We start from the raw sequence: 20988 nt of genomic DNA, 5'->3' as shown, positions 1-20988 counted from the left end.
CAGTTATCTAGATCTTCTATCCACTCATCCATTACTGTTCTCTAAATATCTGCTTAAATGTAGACAGATACTTAGAAATTAGGTGAAGTGAAATAAACAAGTCCACCTCTCTGCCCTCCACTTCTTCCCTTGAAGAATTCATAATATTACAAAATGGGGAAAAGTATCAAATGAGCTGAGAAATTTCATACATACCAAATTTGGAAATTCTTCCCAAAGGAAAAAATAAATATAAGTATGTTTGCATTATGAAAAAAGTAGAAAAAGGGATAAAAAGAACTTCATATGTCACCAGAAGTATGAGAAGCCAGTATAATTTAGAGTATAGTTGCCTTCATTATTTTGCCAAAATAAGGAAGCTTGACTATCAGATAATGAGATTAAGGCAGAAGGTTATACATGAAAGCAACTCTAATTATCTGATTACCAAATATAACTAATGTTGCTATAAACTATGAAAACGAATGAATCATTCAGGGAATAGTGAGATTTCATCTCCTTGGAAGAACTCATAGCATACTGAGGGAGACAGAATCATAAAAACAAAGTTATAATTAAACACATTTAATGTGTTAACACATGTACACCACTACCTAAGCTAGTGGTACACTGCTAGGAAAAAAGACTGAACTTTCAGAAAACTCTGAAAAATAGTGTTTTACTTATCAGAAAATTTGCAATACAGAACTGCTTTAAAAATGATTGAAATATAGATTTGTATTATATTACAGTGGTGTTTTCCCAATTTCATTTATAAGTAAAATATTAAAGGTTAACTGAAGCTGATCTTTCACCTCTTGTATGATGAAAGCTATCGCTTAAAACATGTATATGAGAATCATAAAAAATGAAGAGATAAGTGTGTTGGACTGGATTCTTGTTGTTCTTTCTTAGAATAAAATTTCTTTTATCATTAGTATGTATGAATTTTCTTTAGATGTTAAGTTTGAAGACTTGAATTTTATGTGAACTATAGTGAAGAAGGATTTTTTTTAAACTAAAAAAATTCTGTACACCATACTTTATTGCAGTATGGGCAAGTTTTCAAGTGTTTTGCTTCAAAAACACATGTACAACTATTGAAAAATATAAAATAGTCTAAAACTATTTTCAAGTTTTAGACTATTTTATATAATCTCATGATTCAAGTAGTCATTCCAAATAATCTTGACTTTGTAAAGAAATGTCAATGTAAGCCTCTGAATAGTTCTGTTTTTTTTTTTTCCTGTATTATCAGATTAACATGGACCTGCCTCACTTACATGCTTCCTTCACTAAAACTTGGAAACTCTTTAGAGATTTATGAACTCCTAAGAGATTATAAAGATTCTCTCCCTTGTAGGCAGTTGTAGGAAATAATGCATTTTATGGTTACAATATGCATTATGAAAATAAATACTATGTTAGATCACTTTAAAGACTATGAATATATTCTTTGTTTCTTTAAGTATCTCATATCAGATGAAATTCCTCTTTTTCAACTCCCATAACTTCTGTGCACAATATCTCTGACATCTGGAGAAAATTTCTAGATGCTGAATTGGAAAAGCTTGTTTCCATCGACTAGTCAAAACTGCCACCTACTGGTCAGTCTTTGAATCTTTTTTTTCCCCCTTCAAATATTGCTTTACAATGGAGAGAACATTCCTTTAAAACATCAAAGATAATTTACAATATCCAGATTTTTAAAATTCAACAAAATTCAGCCTCTTTAGGGTGAACCAAAAATAACAAATTGTACAGACCTGCCAATAAAATCATCCCTTTTCCCAGCATCTTTGTCCCATGCAGTAATATCAATGATTCCTCCTCTTTCTTCATAAAGATGAAAATCAAATTGTTCCCTCCACTGAGGATTCAAAGTTTTTGGCATAATCTGGAAAACCAAAAGGTCATTGTTGTCTTATTAATATCAGCCTTTAAAAACTTAACTTGAGACCTTAAATCAAACTTAGGTACCAACTGGAAAATTATTTAAGTGTGCTATTTGAACCAAAGATTCCAGAAAAAATAGAAATCAGTCATTAGATCTCTAGCATCTTTACTGATGAACAGATTCCAAAGGATGTGTCCTGAAAAAATCAAAAGTGATCCTCAATTTTCTTACATAACAGATGAGAAATAGAAATTAGGTAGAAAAGCTAAATAGATCACTATTTACCTTTCATATCTGTCACTCAGACACTAGTAGTTATTCTACATAATCATAGTTAATAGATGAAGACATAATTCATAGTTATCTCATTATAATGAAGACAAGGATTCTCAGACTTTCTTTTTCCCCTTACTCCCCACACATTGGAATCTTCAACAGAGTACATGAAAAACAGAAAATGAAGTTCTATGAGAGCAGAAGAGAAAAGCAAGTAGATTTTGGTGGTCAGGCACACTTTTACCTTAGAATCATAGCATTGATGTATTATTCCAATTGTACATATGGAGAAACTGTGTGTGTGTATGTTCTCATGTTGCATATACAAAAAGATCCCTGTAGTGCACTTTTGTAAATTCAAGTATTCAGATAAGAAATCTAGTAGAATCAATAATAAAATATCCTACTGTGACATGATTTAAAATTCTATTCACCATTAGATTAAACAACAGTCATATTTGTTTCTTAGCAGGAGGGTGTGCCATGGCTTTTTTCTTTTTGATGTATGACAGGTGGCTCTTCAGATATAAAGAGTTTGAAAGCTATGAAGTATGTTATGTGCACAGGTAATACAAATGAATCACAATTTTTAAAAGTTCATAATGTGGACTTAATCAGCAATAGATCATGGACAGAAAGAGCAAAGAAAGACACATGTCCATAGCTGGGTTTCATATTTCATACCTAAAGAGCAAAGCTATAAAAATAAGTTATGTTTTAAGACTACTAGAACATAGAAATGAGGCTAATTGAGAGAAGGTAAGATTCAAGTGGGCATAGATACCTATTTTTGGAGAGGGAACAACCTTAAAATTTGTTATTAAGCTCCATATCAGAAAAAAATTACTGAAAGGCACTGGCTGAATGCTATGATCATTCAAATATCATTGGGCTTCCATGAATTCCTATGGTATTCTGGTAGTGGGAGGGAGGTGGTATTCTTACTTGTGTGGCTATAAATAGACTTCACTTTTCACTTTTCTACTTTAGGATTGTCTTCCTTATATGATTTCCTTCAGGTCAGAAATGATTCATTTCTATTCCAGGTGGGCATTCGGAAGGTAACCCGCCTGCTAGTGGTGCTCACTGCCTGCTAACAAACCAGCACTATGATATTTCTAACAACTTTAAGCTCTGATGAAAACTTCTTGGCCCAGAAGGAGAAAGCTATTTATTAAAAAAAAAGTATATATGTGACTATATGACCAATATGATTCTACAACCTGTACACTCAGAAAAAATGAGAAATTATATCCCATCTGATTCAAATGTATGATATGTCAAGGTCATTGTACTGTCATGTGTAACTAATTAAAACAAATTAAAAAATTTAAAAAAAATCCCTGAAAATGATGACATCAAGGCAAAGGAATTCTCCTCAAAATGACCTATAATCTTTATTTCAGGATGGAAATAATCACTGGTCCCAAGCTATCTATGAATATAAGCTGTCCAAACTGACCAGTAAAGAGGTCAAAATTGGATATAATGCAGATAAGATTGTGCTCAAAATATAGTTTTGGATGCTATAACTTTTACTAATTACTATTACTTCCATCCATAATATATAACTAAGGTTATTTAATATATTATTATTAAGAACATCATTGTTACCACACAATACACTTCCTCCTCCTACTGTTACATTTCTTTTTCCTTTTGCTTTTCTCATTTACTGATTATTTATAATGTGTGAGGGAGAACTCAAAGCCCTTTACATGAAAAACATATGTTCATTTAATCTTCTCAATAACTTTTTTTAACTAGGCCTTATTTTAATTCTAGTCCTTATTTTAATTTTTACAGATGGGAAAACTGAGGCATGGAGAGACTATGTAACTTGTGCTATGTGCTATGATACAGCATTGATAGTGGCAGTAGGAATGTGGTTGTTTATTTCTCTTTTTTCGGGGGAGTGTACGGGGGATTGAACTCAGAAACACTCAACCATTGAGCCACATCCCCAGCCCTATTTTGTATTTTATTTAGAGATTGGGTCTCACCGAGTTGCTTAGCACCTTGCTGTTGCTGAGGCTGGCTTTGAACCTGCAGTCCTCCTGTCTCAGCCTTTTGAGCCACTGGGATTACAGGCTCATTTACTTCTTAGATAAATTTAGAGCCTTGTGATCTACATTGGTGTAAGTAAGGTTGGATAAAATGACTCAGAGTAATTCACAAATATTTATGGCATGTAAAATAATATTAAGAGCCAATCTTCTCTAGGCACTTTATATGCCGGCATCAACTATGTTCTGTCTGGGCTATTGTTCCTTTTTTTTTTTTTTCCTTGTAAATCCTCATAGGTATGCTAAGAGAGACTTCCCACCATCATTCCTGTTATAGATGAAGAAATTGAGACATAGAGAATTAAGCAATTTACCCAAGGTCACTTAGCACTTAAAGTAAGAAATGCAATAGAATTGTTGGTTTTGTTTTCTGACATGATATTCAAAAGTTCTCTTAAGCATTTCAAAGTATACCCAGCATTTTCATTTCCTAAAGCATGGCTGTTACCAACAAATGCCTTCTCAACATTGATAGGAACAGAACAGAGAAAATAGAGAGCTACCTTGCTCTTGTACTTCTGATGCCCAAGCCGGAACTTTACATAAGGGTCACTCAACCCATTGGAATCCATCGCTTTGAGGTCTCGCCCCTCAATCAAGGTGATGCTGACTATCCCTCTCCATAGGTGGGATTTTCTGTGCTGGTCTGACAGACGTAAACTTTGGGTCTGAAACTTTCACAAAGAAATGTGAGTTAGGTTATTTTGTTTTAAATTCAAGTATTTCATTTGGTCTTAAACTTTCCCCGACACAGTTTTTCAAAAAATAAAAACTAAGCAGCTACATTTTTTAAAAATAAAAAAATGGAGTATTAATTATTTATTAGTTATAAATTTGGTAATAAATTGTATCATGACAAATTTGATGTGTAGAAGAGGTTAGTGCTCAAATAAAGACAGTCTAGCATTTCATCTCTTAAAATTAAAAGATGTAGATAGTTTAAGAATATCAGAGAATACTTGCATTCATGTCAAATATGCCTGTTTAAAATAAATATAAATATCAAAGACCACATCTACACTGTGATATTTAATTTTTAATTATTTATGGGTTTTGATGAGATTTTTCATGTTATAAATGGATTTTATGGGTAGTTTTCAGTTATAAGATCAGTTACAAGTTCTATTTGGATAATTCAAAAACTTTCTTGCCACATTAGGAGAGAACTGAGTTTCAGCTCAATAGAGAAATATTTAAGGTAATACAGAACACAAAACAAAATCAGTATACCCACTCAAGATATTTCACTTATGCCTTAAATTTGCATCACAAATATTTATTTTTTTAAATTACAGAAGTGATTTATATTGGTGAGTATATTTTGTATTCATTTCTCACTCCAGTATTTGAACATTTTCTTTAGTAATTTTTATTATACTCAACTCCAAATCATAATATTCAAGCCAGTGAGCAAAATTAGAATTTTTTAAAATTAGCAAGAATATTACAAATGACCATATAATGTCTTTTTAACTAAATAGCATATGAAAAAAATGGAGAAAGTATTTAAACACCAAAACATTTTTAAATCTAGATTCAGCACCAAGCAGTATTATAAAAAATATTGTTTCCTTCCAATCATCAATCATGTTTTTCCCATGTAGTTATTTCATAAAGAAATTCAACATCCCTCTGACTCTTACAGTATTACAACTTTTAAATTACAGATGAGCTCTATTTGCTATCTAGTCCCTTCTACATTAATGTAGGAAGTTACAGCCTATTTTATATAACTCTTCCTCCCATGCTGACTTCTTCATTTCTCATACCATACAGTAATGCCAGTCATTCTTACATGTCATCCTCAAAAGTTGTGCACTTCAGGTGCTTTTACTAGGAAAACAAAATCAATGTTTTTCAAAAGATAGTAGTTCTAATCCTTGAACATTTCAATGGAAACCTTTCTAAATCACATTGTATATTTTCTTGACTTTTTGAATAACAAATTTTAAATGTTGGTCGTTTCTGTCTTATTAAAATCAACATACCTCAAGAGTGTTCTGAAGGGCAATGGAGGTTCATGGAGCCCCGAAAAGTTCCACAGATCTCTGCCCATTTCAGTTAGAGTTCCCTCTGCTCCTGTTCATTCTATATATAGGTATTGGGTTTGCACATTGGCTTTTGTTTGAACAAAAGACTTCTCAGATTAAAACAGAAGTTCTCAATTAGAATTGTTCAGAATTTGTTGCACCAAGTGATGCCAAGTTATTATTATTTTTTAGTTTTAGGTGGACACAATATCTTTATTTTGTTTTTATGTGGTGCTGAGAATCAAACCCAGTGCCTCATGCATGCTAGGCGAGCGTGCTACCACTTGAGCCACATCCCAGTCCCCCAAATTATTATTCTTGTTGTTGTTGTTTTCATTCTAAGATTTCATGCTATTTATTGCTATATAATACAGCAGTAGGTTTTGGTGATTGATTGACAGATTGATGATTGATTTATTGATGTAACTACCTCTGCTGATATTCAGATGGCCTCTAACAGCATATCCTAGAAATGCAGGTTTTAAACTCTGGATCATAAACATTTATTAAGGAATATGAGTGGCATAGGAGGAAAAAAGGAAAACAAATATGATAAATAAAAAGAAATAGTTATCTTAGCAAAGACCAAAATAATTAATAATAGAGCTTTAGAATTTAGAAGCAGTTATATGTTCACTATACATTTGGCTTTCACTAAATCCCCAGGAAGAGGAAAGTGAGGCTTCTGCCCGTTTTTTTAGATGTGGAATTTGCTGTTCAGAGTAGTTGAGCTAATAGATGGTAAACATGTGACCAGAACCCCAGTATTTATGGCCTTTATTTACCCAACACAGGTGTTTAGAGCAGAGGTTCTCTCATAGGCTTAAATGCTGCCATAATTAACACTTATTTATTTATTTTTGGTAATAGGGATTGAACTCAACATTTTACCACTGAGCTACATCTTTAGCCCAATCTATTATATTTTGAGACAGGGACTTGTTAAGTTGCTTAGGGCCCCACTAAGTTGCTGAAGCTGCCTTTATACTTGTGATCCTCCTGCCTCAGCCTCCCAAGCAGCTGTTATTACAGGAATATATGACTGCACTGGGTAAAGGTAGCCCTAATTTAAATATAAAGTTGCCAAGTGGTATTCCCCAGTTAGGTGGGTTGATTTTGAAATAACATTCTAGAACAGATTTTCCTACATGGCTAACTCATGAAGGCACCTTCTACTTTTCTACCATACAAGCACATGTATTTTTATTTATAATATTATTGAAGAAGGCACTTAGTACCATGTTCTATATATTTTTCCAGAAGAAGTTACACAAGGCATGCAGCCGGGTACAATCTAGGTTACATATCATCTTCAATTAGTAATGCTAAATTGGTTTTCTTAATAGGACCACACTTACTTGTTTACCCTGTCTCACTCTTAACACCCCCCCCCCTTTTTCTCTTAACATTCAAATGCAAACAGGGTAAGGAGGGAACAGGTAAGTGCTTTCCATGAGATCTTTCATGCTTTCACAGAAAAAAAATAAAATAAAAGAAGCTTAATGGAGTCTTTGACTACCTCCATCAGTCATTATGGTAGTCTTTTCTGTAATCTGGATGGATATTTCCCCCAAACTTGGAAAACAGGCAGGAGGAAGGAGAGTTCCCTCATAAAAGTCAGGCTAATGAATGTGGGAATTAAAGTGACCTCTGCAAAGGGATTAAAAAAAAAAAAAGAGGAAGAAAAAAAGAGTTCCAAAAATATGGTAATTGAATATTTTTTTAAAAGCGATTTTTTTCAATAACTTGTTCAAAATGGCATATTTCTAAAAAGGAACTCCATAATTCAGCTATGGATTTTATGAAATAACCATATAGTAATGAGTAAATGCATGGTCATTAAACAGATAAGTATTTAGTTTAAGCATAAAAGATAGAAAATTTGAAATAAAATTTTAAAGACAAGACATAAACTTAGGCTATCAATAGTAGAAAAGGCATACACTTAAATACAGTTGGTCTGCCACATCCATAGACTCTGCATCTGTGGATTCAACTAAACATGGATTTGAAATAAATAGGAAGAAAAATTGCATATTTACTGAAAACGTACAGACACTTTTCCGGCTCATCATTCCCTAAACAATACTGAATAACAACCATTTACAGAGAATTTACATTGTGTTAGGCACTATAAGTAATCTAGAGATTATTTACATATAGGAGGATGTTCATAGGTTTATACAAATATGACATCATTTTATGTAAGGAATTTGAACATCTGGAGATTTTGATATCCACTGTGGGTAGGAGAGTTGGAACCAATCCCACCACCCCACCCTTGCAATACTAAGGGACCAGTTTTTCACTCACATTATTCTAGCAATTCTTATATAATTGTAAACATTATTCACTCTCTGGTATGGATAATATTAACCTATTTAAGGTCCTTCTTTAGACATGTTTCTAAATTTCTAAAGAACCAAGCCTGCGAAAGAAACCGTTTGGACTGGGGATGAGGCTCAGTAGTACAGTGCTTGCCTAGCATGTGCAAGGCACTGGGTTTAATTTCCAGCAACACACACACACACACACAGAGAAACATACCAACTTTGAACTTCTAAGGTAGTAGTTCCTATATTTTAGCAGTGCATGTATTGAAATTACTGGGTCTGATTCCTGAATGTGATTCAGTTCTTGTGGGGGAGAGTCTAATCTTCATTTCAACATGTGCCCCATGTGATTTTCACACACACCAAAGACTGAGATCCACCCTCATAAGAAACACCCATCTAAGTTCAGAATTAATAAAGAATATCAAGATATCAGGTAATAATACAAATTTAAAAGCATGAAGCAATTAGTCAATAACATGGATCTTTAGTAAAATTTTAGAACTGGTTAGCTGGTACTTAAGAAAGACTATTAGTTCACTTATATTATTTCTTGAAAAATAATTCAAGATTATAATTTCTTTTATATATGTAAATTCACTATATATATCTAAATATATATAAAAGAAATTATATAAAACTAGGTTAGAATAGGGAGTAGTTTTAAGTACAAGTCAGTCTTTATAATTCACAGCTCATGCAAGCTCAGAAAAAATAAATGAACTGAACAGTTGAACTTACTTGTGCATTTTGGAAATAAGGACTCTGAAGTTCTGCTCTGCAGAAGCCCAGGACAGCAAGAGCAGGCCTGCTACATGTCTGGATGGAAATGAATGGTCAGAGGTGTATGGGAAATCTTTGCACCACTCTAACCCCTCATTTTGATTAGGATTTAGAATTACTTTAAAATATTATTTGAAAAGTATGTACTTGCTTCTCAAGTCACTATCAGAAAATGTCTTGTAGCATCATGAAGATAAACACCAGGACATCTATATAGTTACAGGTACTTTTTAAAGAAAATATAGCCCGAAGATTATATGGTGATAGATCCTGCTGAAGTGGTTTCAGGATTTTGTTAATAGAATCGTTATAGAAAATAAACACCATCAGAGAAATCACAGAAAGAATAATTTTTCTCAATGTCAAAATAATGATAGGTCTAAAGAAGAATAAGTGTTTACATAGATAAGTAATAACTATCTATGATCATGTTAATCTTGCATCCCACATGAAAATCTTTTGTAATGATCAAAGAAATATCTACAAAGTTATAGGAATTTTTTCTCATGTAAGACATCTTCTTGCTGTCTTGGTTATCATTTTAAGAAAAGCAACAAAAAGATCTCTTCCCTACTAAAACCAAGAGCAGTAAAAGATGGATTAAAAAAGATAAAGCTTAACAGGAAATTCTGGAGGGAAGGTATCATGATGGAGTTGAAAGTTTGCATTAAGGACTTCTAAAGCAGCTATAGAGTTTCTGAGTATTATCATGAAGAAATAGGAAGCAATAGCTTTGATGACATCAGCAGGGAGGACTAGATAGGACGTCTGAAATATAGGTTATGTCACACAGAAACATTTATTGAGCAGCTATTATATGCTGAAGTTTTCATTCTCCAGTGTTTTTCATGACAAACATTCTTTTTTTTTTTTTTAAGAAAAAGAAACAGAGGCATAGAGAAGATAAATGTCCTTCTCAAAGTCAAATGTCTAGAGGATAGCAAGATTGAGATTTGATTGTGGAGTTACTGACAACTAACCTATGATTTCCCCCACTATACCTCATTTTTTGGACATAATCTGTGAAGTTTATGATACAAAAAAGAAAGAAAAAATAATTAATCAGCATAGGTTTTTCAGATTGCTTTTGTCTTTCATTTAGATGAAATATATTCTGATTATAAATTGTTGAGAAAAATTAAATGGGGACTTAAAGGAAGTAAAATAACTGGCATATGTTATTTGGTAGAGCAAATGAGAGTTGACTGTACTCATGTTGAGCAATCTAGCATATAGCTTGACAACACTTCTGTATTCCCACTCCTATTATTTAAGTTTACTAGTTTCATTCCTTGAAAAACTGAACCACTAGTAATAGGATATATCCTATTTGTCTAAATTCTGATTTAAAAATAAATCAAGACCTAAACCAAATCTATTTAGACTCCACATGTGACTAGGGGAGCACAGTTATATCAATCCTCTCCCTGATACTGATCCTTGGCTTTTGTTATCCTGGATTGTATTACCTGTGTAAAGACTAATCCTTCCAAATGAGACCCAGACACTGAAACTGGAGTAAAAGTATGTTTACAATAAGGCATGTGTGGAGTCAGCTCTTTTCTCTATTTTTAGCACAGTGATGGCACAAGCTTTTATTTAATCAAATGATCCACACACCACTACAAAAAAAGAGATAATGACAGCCAAGAATGATTGTTTTGTGCTGCAGAAACTAGAGTGTGGAGCAATTACTGGCTCAATCCCAGGCATGGGCATGGTCCTATCCTTTCCTTTTCCTGCAGAGTTCACTCCAGTGAATTGTACCTGGATGATGAAGTCCAACAACTAGATTTGTTCTGCAGTCCTCCATCCTCTCCAAGCAGGATTGCCTCTGCAGAAGCCCTCCCAGTGTTTTGTGCCACGAGTGCCAAGCATCTCTGCTGACAATAAAGCATCAATCCCTTTCTTCTTAGAAGATGACTCTCTGACATAGTAATCCTCAGAGAAGTTCTCTTTTTATCCTCTCATTTTCTGTTGTATTTTTTATTGCTTCTTTATACAATTTGTGGTGCTAGGAAATTCTTTATGTTTACCTGAGGTGTTCTAACTACCCTCTCTAACTTCAATTGTGGATCAACAAAATTTCTTAAACATTTCTTGTATCCTTCAAAGTATATACTTATAGAATAGCATCATATATATTGTAATTTTCTTGGCTTGTTAAAATAATCTGCAAATTTCTACCAATGATACAGGGAAAGGAATAATAGTCTTTGGTTTGATACAGAGACATTTTCTTTTGAAACTTTTAATTAAAAAATATATATTTTAATTTAATTTGATTTTTTAAAATATATATATGTATCACCCAGGGTCTTAAGCATGCTAGGCAAGTGCTCTACCACTGAGATACACTTTAACCTTTTATATTATTTTATTTAGAGACAAGGTCTTGCTAAGTTGCCCAGACTGACTGGCCAAACTTGCAATCCTTCTGCTTGAGTCTCCAGAGCAGCTGGGATAACAGGTGTACAACATCATGCCCAGCTGCAAATAGTTTTGAGACTCTTATTTTCATGTCTAAAAATGGAAATACTATCAGACCATTTGGGGAGGTATTTCATAGATTATTGAGTTGTTCAGAACAGCTCAGAATCTCAGGATCACGTTTTTTGTTTTACAAAGTTGACAAGTCTTCTCCTTAGTCTGTAGTCTTCCTCCAACAACACTTCTGATTGACCTTAAGATATGCTCTGCTGCTCTGACATAACTCCCATTGTTCTGTATTTTTGTATATAATCTTCTTTGCCTGGCATAATCCTCTTCTCCATTTTTAGGTGAGTTTATTTTGAAATATCCCAGCTGCTTCCATTTAAAAAATGTTGACATTTCTCTTTAATTCATTGTTCTTGTATGATGATTCATGCAATTAACTCTGTGATCAGTGTCTAGATGTTTGCTCAGTGGAGGAAAATAGTAATAAACATAGGCATGCTACATATTTGAAAGAACTATTCTAAGTTGTTCTCCTTAATGAGAAGTTAAATTAATGAACTTCTGACTTAGAATAATCCGATTTGACTTTACATAATTTTTATTGTTTCATGAGAAACATGGTAATTGTTATATCCACGATTTAATATTTTGTGTTCTAAGACATGATATTTTGATGAATTAAACTGTTATGCTTTTAAAAATTAGAATATGTCTGTATCATCACAGTGATACAATTTATTCTCAAGAAAATTAAGATGTAGCAAGTAGCCCTAACATTCCAGCTAAGTGACTTCTTGCTAGGATTTAGTTTCACTCCATATAACTCATTTGCCATCTCTTGAACACATGTATTTATACTTATAAATTAAGCAGATAAAACTTTCTTTCAAATCTCGTCTCATTTAACTTACATAACACACCTACACTCTTCATGCAAGACTTTTTTTTTTTTTTCCGAGCATATCTGAAAGTGTTCCTGGGAAACCTCCTTTCATATACATTCCCACTAAAAGCTCATCAGAATACCAATATTGCTTGGGTAAAAAGCCACAAGGTAAGTTTTCAGAGTTGCCTTTTTATGTGAATATGTGAGATAACACTCATCCAGCTGTGGCCAATAATTTTCTGATTTTGTAAATGGGACATCGGACGCAGCAACTACTCAACAGAGGAGCTGCTCTCCCTACTCATGAATTCTATTCATCAACTCAAGAGAGGATTGCTTCTGCTGTGAGTTCTTCAAAAACATTTATTTCTGTGGCATTCACAGAAAGAGAAATATTGGTTCTGATCACACCATCTGAGTACTTGATGATACTGATATCATTTCTCTGGGCCTTTGTTTCCTCACTGGTAAAATAAATGACCCCCACATATTCTGTCTGTGACTTGATTCATTTGTCACTCATTTGTTGTTGCTTTCCCATGAAAAAGCATTATTGCTATACCTTGGACACAAAACAGCTATCGTTTAAACCTGTATATTTGTTATTCTTAAATTATACAGTTTAAGCAATTGAGAAGGTTATTGATATTTAAGGATGAATATAATCAAATGGAAAGCACTGATAAATGGAAGACTAATTTAGAAACAGCAAAGTAGGAAGAAGATGTTGAAAGAGTCACTTGAAAGGGAGACTTGAAAGAGTATTAATTACAGAGTTGGTACTGGTGGCAAATCTACACTAATTGACAGTCTGCATATTTGCTGCATAGAGAACAAACAGAACACAGAACACCCTCAAATCCTGCTCTCAAATAAGTGTTCCATGTGAATTCACACCACATTTGTGGAACTTAATAGATAGTGAAAAATGTTTGCAAAAAGCCATTTTCCATTTCAGGTCATAGAAAGATTCAAAAACAGCTTGTGTGATCATGGACATTGCATGAACATGTAAGATGAACTGTGATTATTTCAGCATATGTATAGAATACCTTCAGCAAAGGCAGTGAACTGAAAGCAAATGAAGAGGCTATAATCACTGAAATAGTCTTGCAGTAATAAAAGTGCAAAAAAGTGTTAAAGCAGGCAGGGATGAGAAGACTTGATTTATACTTGCTCAATGATCAGTACATAGCTTAATCTGGAACCTGACAGACTGCTTAAGAAACACTGCACCATATCTTAAAATTCTAAGGAAAAAGGTTATTTTCAATCATGAGCAGTTTGAGAGCCAAGAAAGGAAAATAGCAAAGCCCTAAGATTATAGCATTTCCATGGTAGTGACTATTGCTATATAATCATGTACCAAGTGTGAATTTTCAAAGAAAGAGAGACACTCTTAGAGGCAAAGTTAAATTAAGTGTATTAATAGTAAATCATGCTGCATATGATGCAGAAATAATAGCAGAGAAAAAAATGGATGACAAAACTCATAAGACTTTAATAATTGAAGAGTAAATTAAATTGCAATGGCATTTAAAATTAATTTGGTAGAAATTTCACCTTTTTTTGTTTCAATCAAAATCAGAGTTAATGTTTTTCTAAATCACAGAGGTTTTTTTTTTTTTCCCCTCAAAGAAAGGGCACTGATTATCTTGTACAGATCAAGTGTATATGTTATATAAGATCAATGTAACACAAGTAAATTTTTTTTGAACAGAAATGAAGCAGAAAATAATCTCCAAGGTGGAAGGTCTCTGGGGTTCCAGCTCTTTGGAATAGCCTTTGTCTCACAAGGAACTAACTTCAAAGATATAAGTTTTCAAATATATGAAGTTCTTAATTTTTTTTTCAAATGAAGAAATAAAAGAGTTAGCTATCTAGAGGACTTAGAATAAAATTTAATAAAGAAGGCAAGTGAATACACCTGTCTGGGAGCCTATTTTAAAAAGTGAATTTCTTAATTCACACTCAAGTTTCAAAATTTCTATGTAGAACAAAAATCAAGAATGCTAATATAAAGGATTTAGACATTACCCTCCAAAAGAAAGACTTCACAGAGAAATAAGATCCAACCACTTCATTTTCTGAGAGTTCCTAAAAACAAACAAATATTTAGCCAAATGTTGTTTTTTTTTAGAATATTTAATTAGTATTCAAATCAAAACAAATAAAATCAAATAAAATTTAAAAACAAAATCTATATATCCTGGAAATCCATTGGATAGTAGAAATCAAGTTTCCTTCTCTTGTGAATAAATCAAAGTTTTTATCCTATTCATCTCTGACATCAGTGGTAATAAAGTTGAGAGGATTGTTTCTGTAGTTTGAAGCAAGTCCACTTACCTTTTTATTATTAATTTTTTATTAATATATCTTTGAGTCTTATCATAAAAAGTAAAATTGTTTAAGGATATTTTTTATTTTTTATTTTTTGGAGAGGAAGACTAGAAACTTTATTTTGAACATATAGAATGTGAGATGATTAAAGGATATTTTTTAAAGATTTTTTTTTTAGTTGTTGATGGACAATTATGATTCTTTTTTTTCTTGTGGCTTCTGGCAGCCATGTTTGCTCTGCATGGGTATGAAATTTTCAACAGACCAACCATGGCTCTCCTTTTACTAGATTCTAATGATAATGACAACAAAACACCTGGCATTATGATAATGCACCCTAAACAAAAGTGCTGACTTTAACATGGAGAGCAAGGAAAACTGCACAAACCATTCATGAATTCCAGAAAAGACTTGGGCTAAACTGTAAGGATACATATTCAGTTGCACTTCCATCTTTATCAAGACAAGAAACAAATAAGTGAGGAAAATTGCCATTTTAAAAGTTCTAAAATTATAGAGTGAAATCAAAAGAGAACAAAAATATAGATATCAAATTGATAAAGGAAAATTACTGAAAATATTCCAAATAATGAATTGTTAGAGTGCTTGTACTGAGGTTTTTGATTTATTAGAAGAATAAGATCCACTGGTAGTATCTTATTTAGATCTATTTTTTCCTCCATAAATCTAAAAATTAACTATATTTTGAATTTATAAATCTAAAAAATAACATTTTTACTCTCAAGGAAATTAAACTAAAGGATAGTTTCCCCAACCCTAACAAATTAATATGATACTATTTTCCAGTTGTACATAAAAATAAATCACAGAAATCTCTTCAGAATATGTATTTGATAGAACAAGGATTAGTCAATAAAGTTATGTTAAAAGTGATACTTTGGCCAGGCAAGGTGGCGCACACCTGTAATCCCAGCTACTTTGGAGGATCCTTCAGGAGGAAGGCAAGTTTGAGGCCAGCCTCATCAATTTAGTGAGACCCTTCATTTAAAAAATTTAAAAAATAAAAAAATGGAATATATCTAGTTGTAATTCAGTCCCCAGTACTTCTCCTTCCCCTTCCTTCTCCCTATTCCTTGCTCTCTTTCTTCTATTGTTCTTTCTGCCATTTATCCATAGTTTTTTAAAAAAATTAATTTCTTGTGGATATTCATGATGGTGAGAGTCACTGGAGTATTTTCATAAATGCACATAGGAAAGTTATTGCAGAATCAAATTAGCCTTAATGTGTACAGGCCTTTAAACATATCACATAGTACTGTAAGTCATTCATTCTTCAAAATTCAAGACAATCATAATAGATTTGAAACTATAAACCTTGGAATTCAAGTATAAGAATCTAGTCAGCAAGCCTTCCTGCTTATATGAGTGTGCTTTTATATGAGCACAATTCCTTTTGATAAAAATTCATTTGGCGGGCTGGGACTGTGGCTCAGTAGTAGAGTGCTTGCCTAGCACACATGAGGGACTGGGTTTGATCCTCAGCACCACATAAAAATGAAACAAGTATATTGTGTCCACATATAGCTAAAAAATCATTTGGCATTCAAGACATTAAAAAATAAGTAAGTATCTGAGTAAATCATTTACATAAACTTTCCTGGTCAGACTGGAATCACTGTTCATCAAAACCATGGCTGCTGGATGCTTCTATCCTATCAATAGGAATGGCTTGTGATATCAACTAAGCTCTATCAACAGTTATGTCAGCCAAGGTTTTGGTAGTAGGCTCCTAACAAAATTATGAATTGTTTTCACTGGGATTCAAAGTACATTAAAATTCATAAATCTCCTCCTAGTTGAATTCAACTTAATCTATCAATCATCTGTCTTCTTAAATTAAAAGGCCATGTAAATCTGAGAACTTGTTCTTAGTTCCATTATCTGGAGCCCAGTTACATTAGTTCTCCCCCTTTTATCAGCCTGGGAAGAATGATCCTGGGAAACTTGGTTACACGCCTATGATGTGACGCCTCTTCTGTAATCCCACATTGAACATCAAGATAGACCTAGATCACAGTTGTGATAGAATCCATCCTCTGCTTGAGATTATATTTTGTCCTCTCACTTTGTGCCAACTAATTTTGGACCCACAATATTTTAAAAATTCAACAGGAGTGGTCAAATAAATATAATGCCATCATTATAGCAAATCCCTGTAGTTATGAATCATAATACTTAAAAATGTAATTTTATGCCTCTGGGGAAGTATTGTCAAAACAGCAAAAAAAGTCATCACAACATAAAATTTAATTATGGCTCCATGTATTTTGTAGGATAATCAAATGTTTACTGGCATTACAATAATACTTGTTCTAAATAAACATACTACAAATTTCAGGAGTTTGGTTAACTAGAGTCAAAATATTCTCCTTCATCATAATTGCTCATTGCTGTTCACCATTTGTTGATTGGTTTCTCATACGTCTTAATTAGAGAATGAATTTACAGCATTTCCAAATAACACAGATTTGGAAGTAAAAATAATGGCAAAGCAAAAAATCTTAAATAAAATGATATGCTTCCCTCAAAAACAAATAACCATATATCATTTTTCAAAGATATATGCATAATAATTTGAAATGATGCACCAAAGAAAACCATTTTGGTCACTCCTGGTTGAGAAGGTATGTTACCAATAAACTGTTAATTTTTTGCAGATTTTCAAAAAATCACCTCTTTGTCAGGATCTGAACTCTTTATAGGAAGAACCTGGTAATTGTTAATTGATATCTTTTCCCCCCAGTATGTCTGATTGACTGTGTGAGATAGTTAAAAATGTGTTAATCTGTTTTTTCCCCTCACTTATTAAAGCATTTATGAGTTTCCACTGCATTACTAATGAGTCACTCAAGATGTCAAGTTTAACTACACCCTGCAACTTAAAGTTGAGTGGTCTCTAGCTCAAATTATAAAATATATATATTTGCTAAAAAGTCTTGTTAAAGATTGCTTCATTCAACCAATGCACAAAGTGTTTTATAGTTCATTTAAATTATGCTAAGTGATTATAATAAAGTCGTTATAAAAAAGATCTATTGAAAAAAGAAAGAAGCCATTAAGTAACAGTAGATATGGTAATGAGATCATCATAGTAGTCTTTATTATATTTTTCAGAGGATGAACTTTTTCTTAAAGAAAATTATAAACTATTACTAAGGTCATGAATGGAACATGTATATCTTTATATTATCACTGTAGTATTTCTCAGATAATTTAAGCAATTTGTTGAAATACATAAATTATTATATCACCCGAATCCATGGACACATTCATTCTTCTGAATTGAAACACAGACATACATACATGGTATAAAATCATAACTGCTTGCTGTCTGATAGAGCCAATTATTTCATTCTTTTTTTTCCATTTTGGCTTGATCTTACAAAATTTATTCACAAAATAGACGTAAATCTTCTCTTTTGAGCTCATGCAACTTTCTTGATGAATAATTTAACCTTAGAATATATTATCAATGGTAAGCCTCTTCTAAAGAATTAAATATTGCGTTTATCTGCCAAAATGCAGTTTGTCACGTAAGTGTAACTCTTTGACCAGGATAATTATCTAGTTGCCCAAGTTTAGGGATAAATTGATTTCTTTATTCTTAAAATAACATTCTTCTGGTACAGTTGAGTGTGAGGCACAATTTAAAATGTGCATGATGTAAGTACCTGGGGAAAACCAGACTGTTTCAAAGGATGCTACCTTTCCCAGAGGAGGAGACCTTATGGAATTCATAACTGTTTTCTGATTTGCATAACATTCAAATACAGCACATATTTCACATATTCTTGCTCTTCAGAGGTGTAGGAGCTTCCCCCCATCACTTGTTTTTAGGTGATAACACATTTACTCCAAATAAGTTAGTCCTGAACAGCAGTTATAATTTCTCTCTTCTTAAGCTGGCTACTCCTCCAATGATTTCAATAGTAAATACAAACCCCATTATGTGAATGCCACAAATAATAAAATTTCCATTAAAATAATATATTATTGGCAGAAGTGAGATAAATAAAATGCAAAAAGAAATCTCATCACCCAAACTCAGGATGATGAATATGACAAGAAGACATATAAGTAATGGGAAATTCTAAGAGTTGCATATTAAAAGTAACATCAAATTAGCTTTCTCCCTCTATAGTTATGTTTTTCTGAAAGTACCCAGGCAAAATGCTATAGAGAATCTGAAGCAACTCTTCCTGGCTGAATTTAAGTCTTTGCTACAAAATCTCTAATTCTCAGATTTTATATTCTTCAATGATGCTCAAAGTCAGGCTACATTTCAAAGTCCTGCATCAAAATACAGGATACCTCATTCCTGTAAACCAGGATTCCAAAGAAGAACATGATTTAAGTTTAATGAAAAATTCACCTTTGATTTTGAACAGTTGTATCAAGTATAAATACCTGTATTTAAATTTAATGAAAAAACATTCCAAAACTAAAAAGAGAAAAAAATTCTAAGATGAGACTCTTCAAGGGGAATGTTGAAATAATTAGAGAAGAGGTCCATGTCTATAAAAAGTAATAGTAACATTTATAAAACTTCAGTCTAGTCACTTTTCCCTCAGTTTCACTGCAGGACTCAGGGAGCAGTTCCAAGTTGGTAGTCTGTGTGAAGGATGGTAAACGAGGAAGTAGAGGTAGTAGTTGAATGTCAAATTTTGCCTGAATTTTTAATCACAACATTATGATACATATGGCAAATGTTTTAGGGCACAGTGAAAAGTTGAATGAGTGAGTTAGCAAGTGTTCCTTGTGGTCTCATAGAAAAAGAAAATGAAATGACCAAACTGATTTTAACTCATTCAGCATTCAATATCCCCATTAAATTTTACCAAATTGAAAATCCTTTAGACTAACCCCCAAAGTAATATTAACACAGGTACTAAATATAAACTGCCAAATACTCAAATGAGTGTTGGGTTAGTCACAGGGAATCTGTATCTTCAGTGGCAAGCTTGAAAAACATACCATTTTGAAAGTACAAATGGGTTATTAACATTAAAAACTCCAAGTTTAGATATAAAAATAATGGTAAGTAGATGTTTACTATACATTTTAAATCTTCTTGTAGACTGAAAGAAAATATGTGAATTTTTCCTGAAGGTTAAATTTAAACACAAAATTAATGTATTTTTAAAAAGAATGTTTCTATTCTTTTTAATTTTTTTTTGTAGTTGTAAATTAACAAAATTCCTTTATTTTATTTTTTTATACTTATGAGGTGTTAAGGATCAAACCCAGTGCCTCACAACTGCTAGGCAAACACTCTGCCACTGAGCTACAACCCCAGCCCCATGTTTCTATTCTTTTTTATATTAAAATCAAACAGAATCATTCCCACTAGTTGATACTAAATACTAGGTCAAACTCTTTTCCAGGATTACATGTTAAATTCATCTGGAAGAAGAAATATGACTATATTATTAATGGATTGTTTTGGGTTCTATACAAATGTATCATCAGAGAGATAGAATAACAAAAGTCAAATTATATGCATTTAAAAGTACATATACTCTTAATATAATACTATTTTAAAATATAATTACAAAGAAAAAGTAACAAATGTGAACAGTACAAAAATTTCTTTAAAATTTCTTGAAACTTTATTTTGTTTAATAAAAACACAGTGAATGCCAAGTCAGAAATACTCAGCAACTTCCTTAAAAAGCACTTTTGGGGATCTGACCTTTTTGTGACTTATCTTTTGTTCGTCAATGCTATAAGAATTGGAGAGAAATTGTACTTAAGAAACACTTGTTGAAACAGATTAATCCATTATCACAAATATTAAAAACTAATAAAAATACTTTCTTAATTCACAACAAAATAAAAATGACAAAATTAAAGAAAAATGTAAGTAGTAGGATGATTCAATCAGAATGGAAGAAAAAAGATTGTCATGTTCCAGGGTCTAAAAAAATTAGTCATTATT

At 32.4% G+C, this 20988-nt stretch overlaps 1 protein-coding gene across 1 annotated transcript in view; it reads right to left on the bottom strand.

Moving 5' to 3' along the window:
* Mctp1 (multiple C2 and transmembrane domain containing 1) overlaps nucleotides 1–20988 on the bottom strand; it is a 509148-nt gene that overhangs the window by 188536 nt on the left and 299624 nt on the right. Inside the window, exons 7-10 of the mRNA XM_077109389.1 lie at nucleotides 14727–14786; nucleotides 9323–9400; nucleotides 4722–4892; nucleotides 1746–1876 (exon numbers count right to left, since the gene is read on the bottom strand). Of these exons, the coding sequence (XP_076965504.1) occupies nucleotides 1746–1876; nucleotides 4722–4892; nucleotides 9323–9400; nucleotides 14727–14786 (440 nt within the window). The remainder of the gene's footprint in view (nucleotides 1–1745; nucleotides 1877–4721; nucleotides 4893–9322; nucleotides 9401–14726; nucleotides 14787–20988) is intronic.

The sequence above is a fragment of the Callospermophilus lateralis genome, chromosome 5 (genome assembly GCF_048772815.1).
Source record: "Callospermophilus lateralis isolate mCalLat2 chromosome 5, mCalLat2.hap1, whole genome shotgun sequence".
Classification (NCBI taxonomy): domain Eukaryota; kingdom Metazoa; phylum Chordata; class Mammalia; order Rodentia; family Sciuridae; genus Callospermophilus; species Callospermophilus lateralis.
This window is presented reverse-complemented; position numbering and strand designations above follow the sequence as displayed.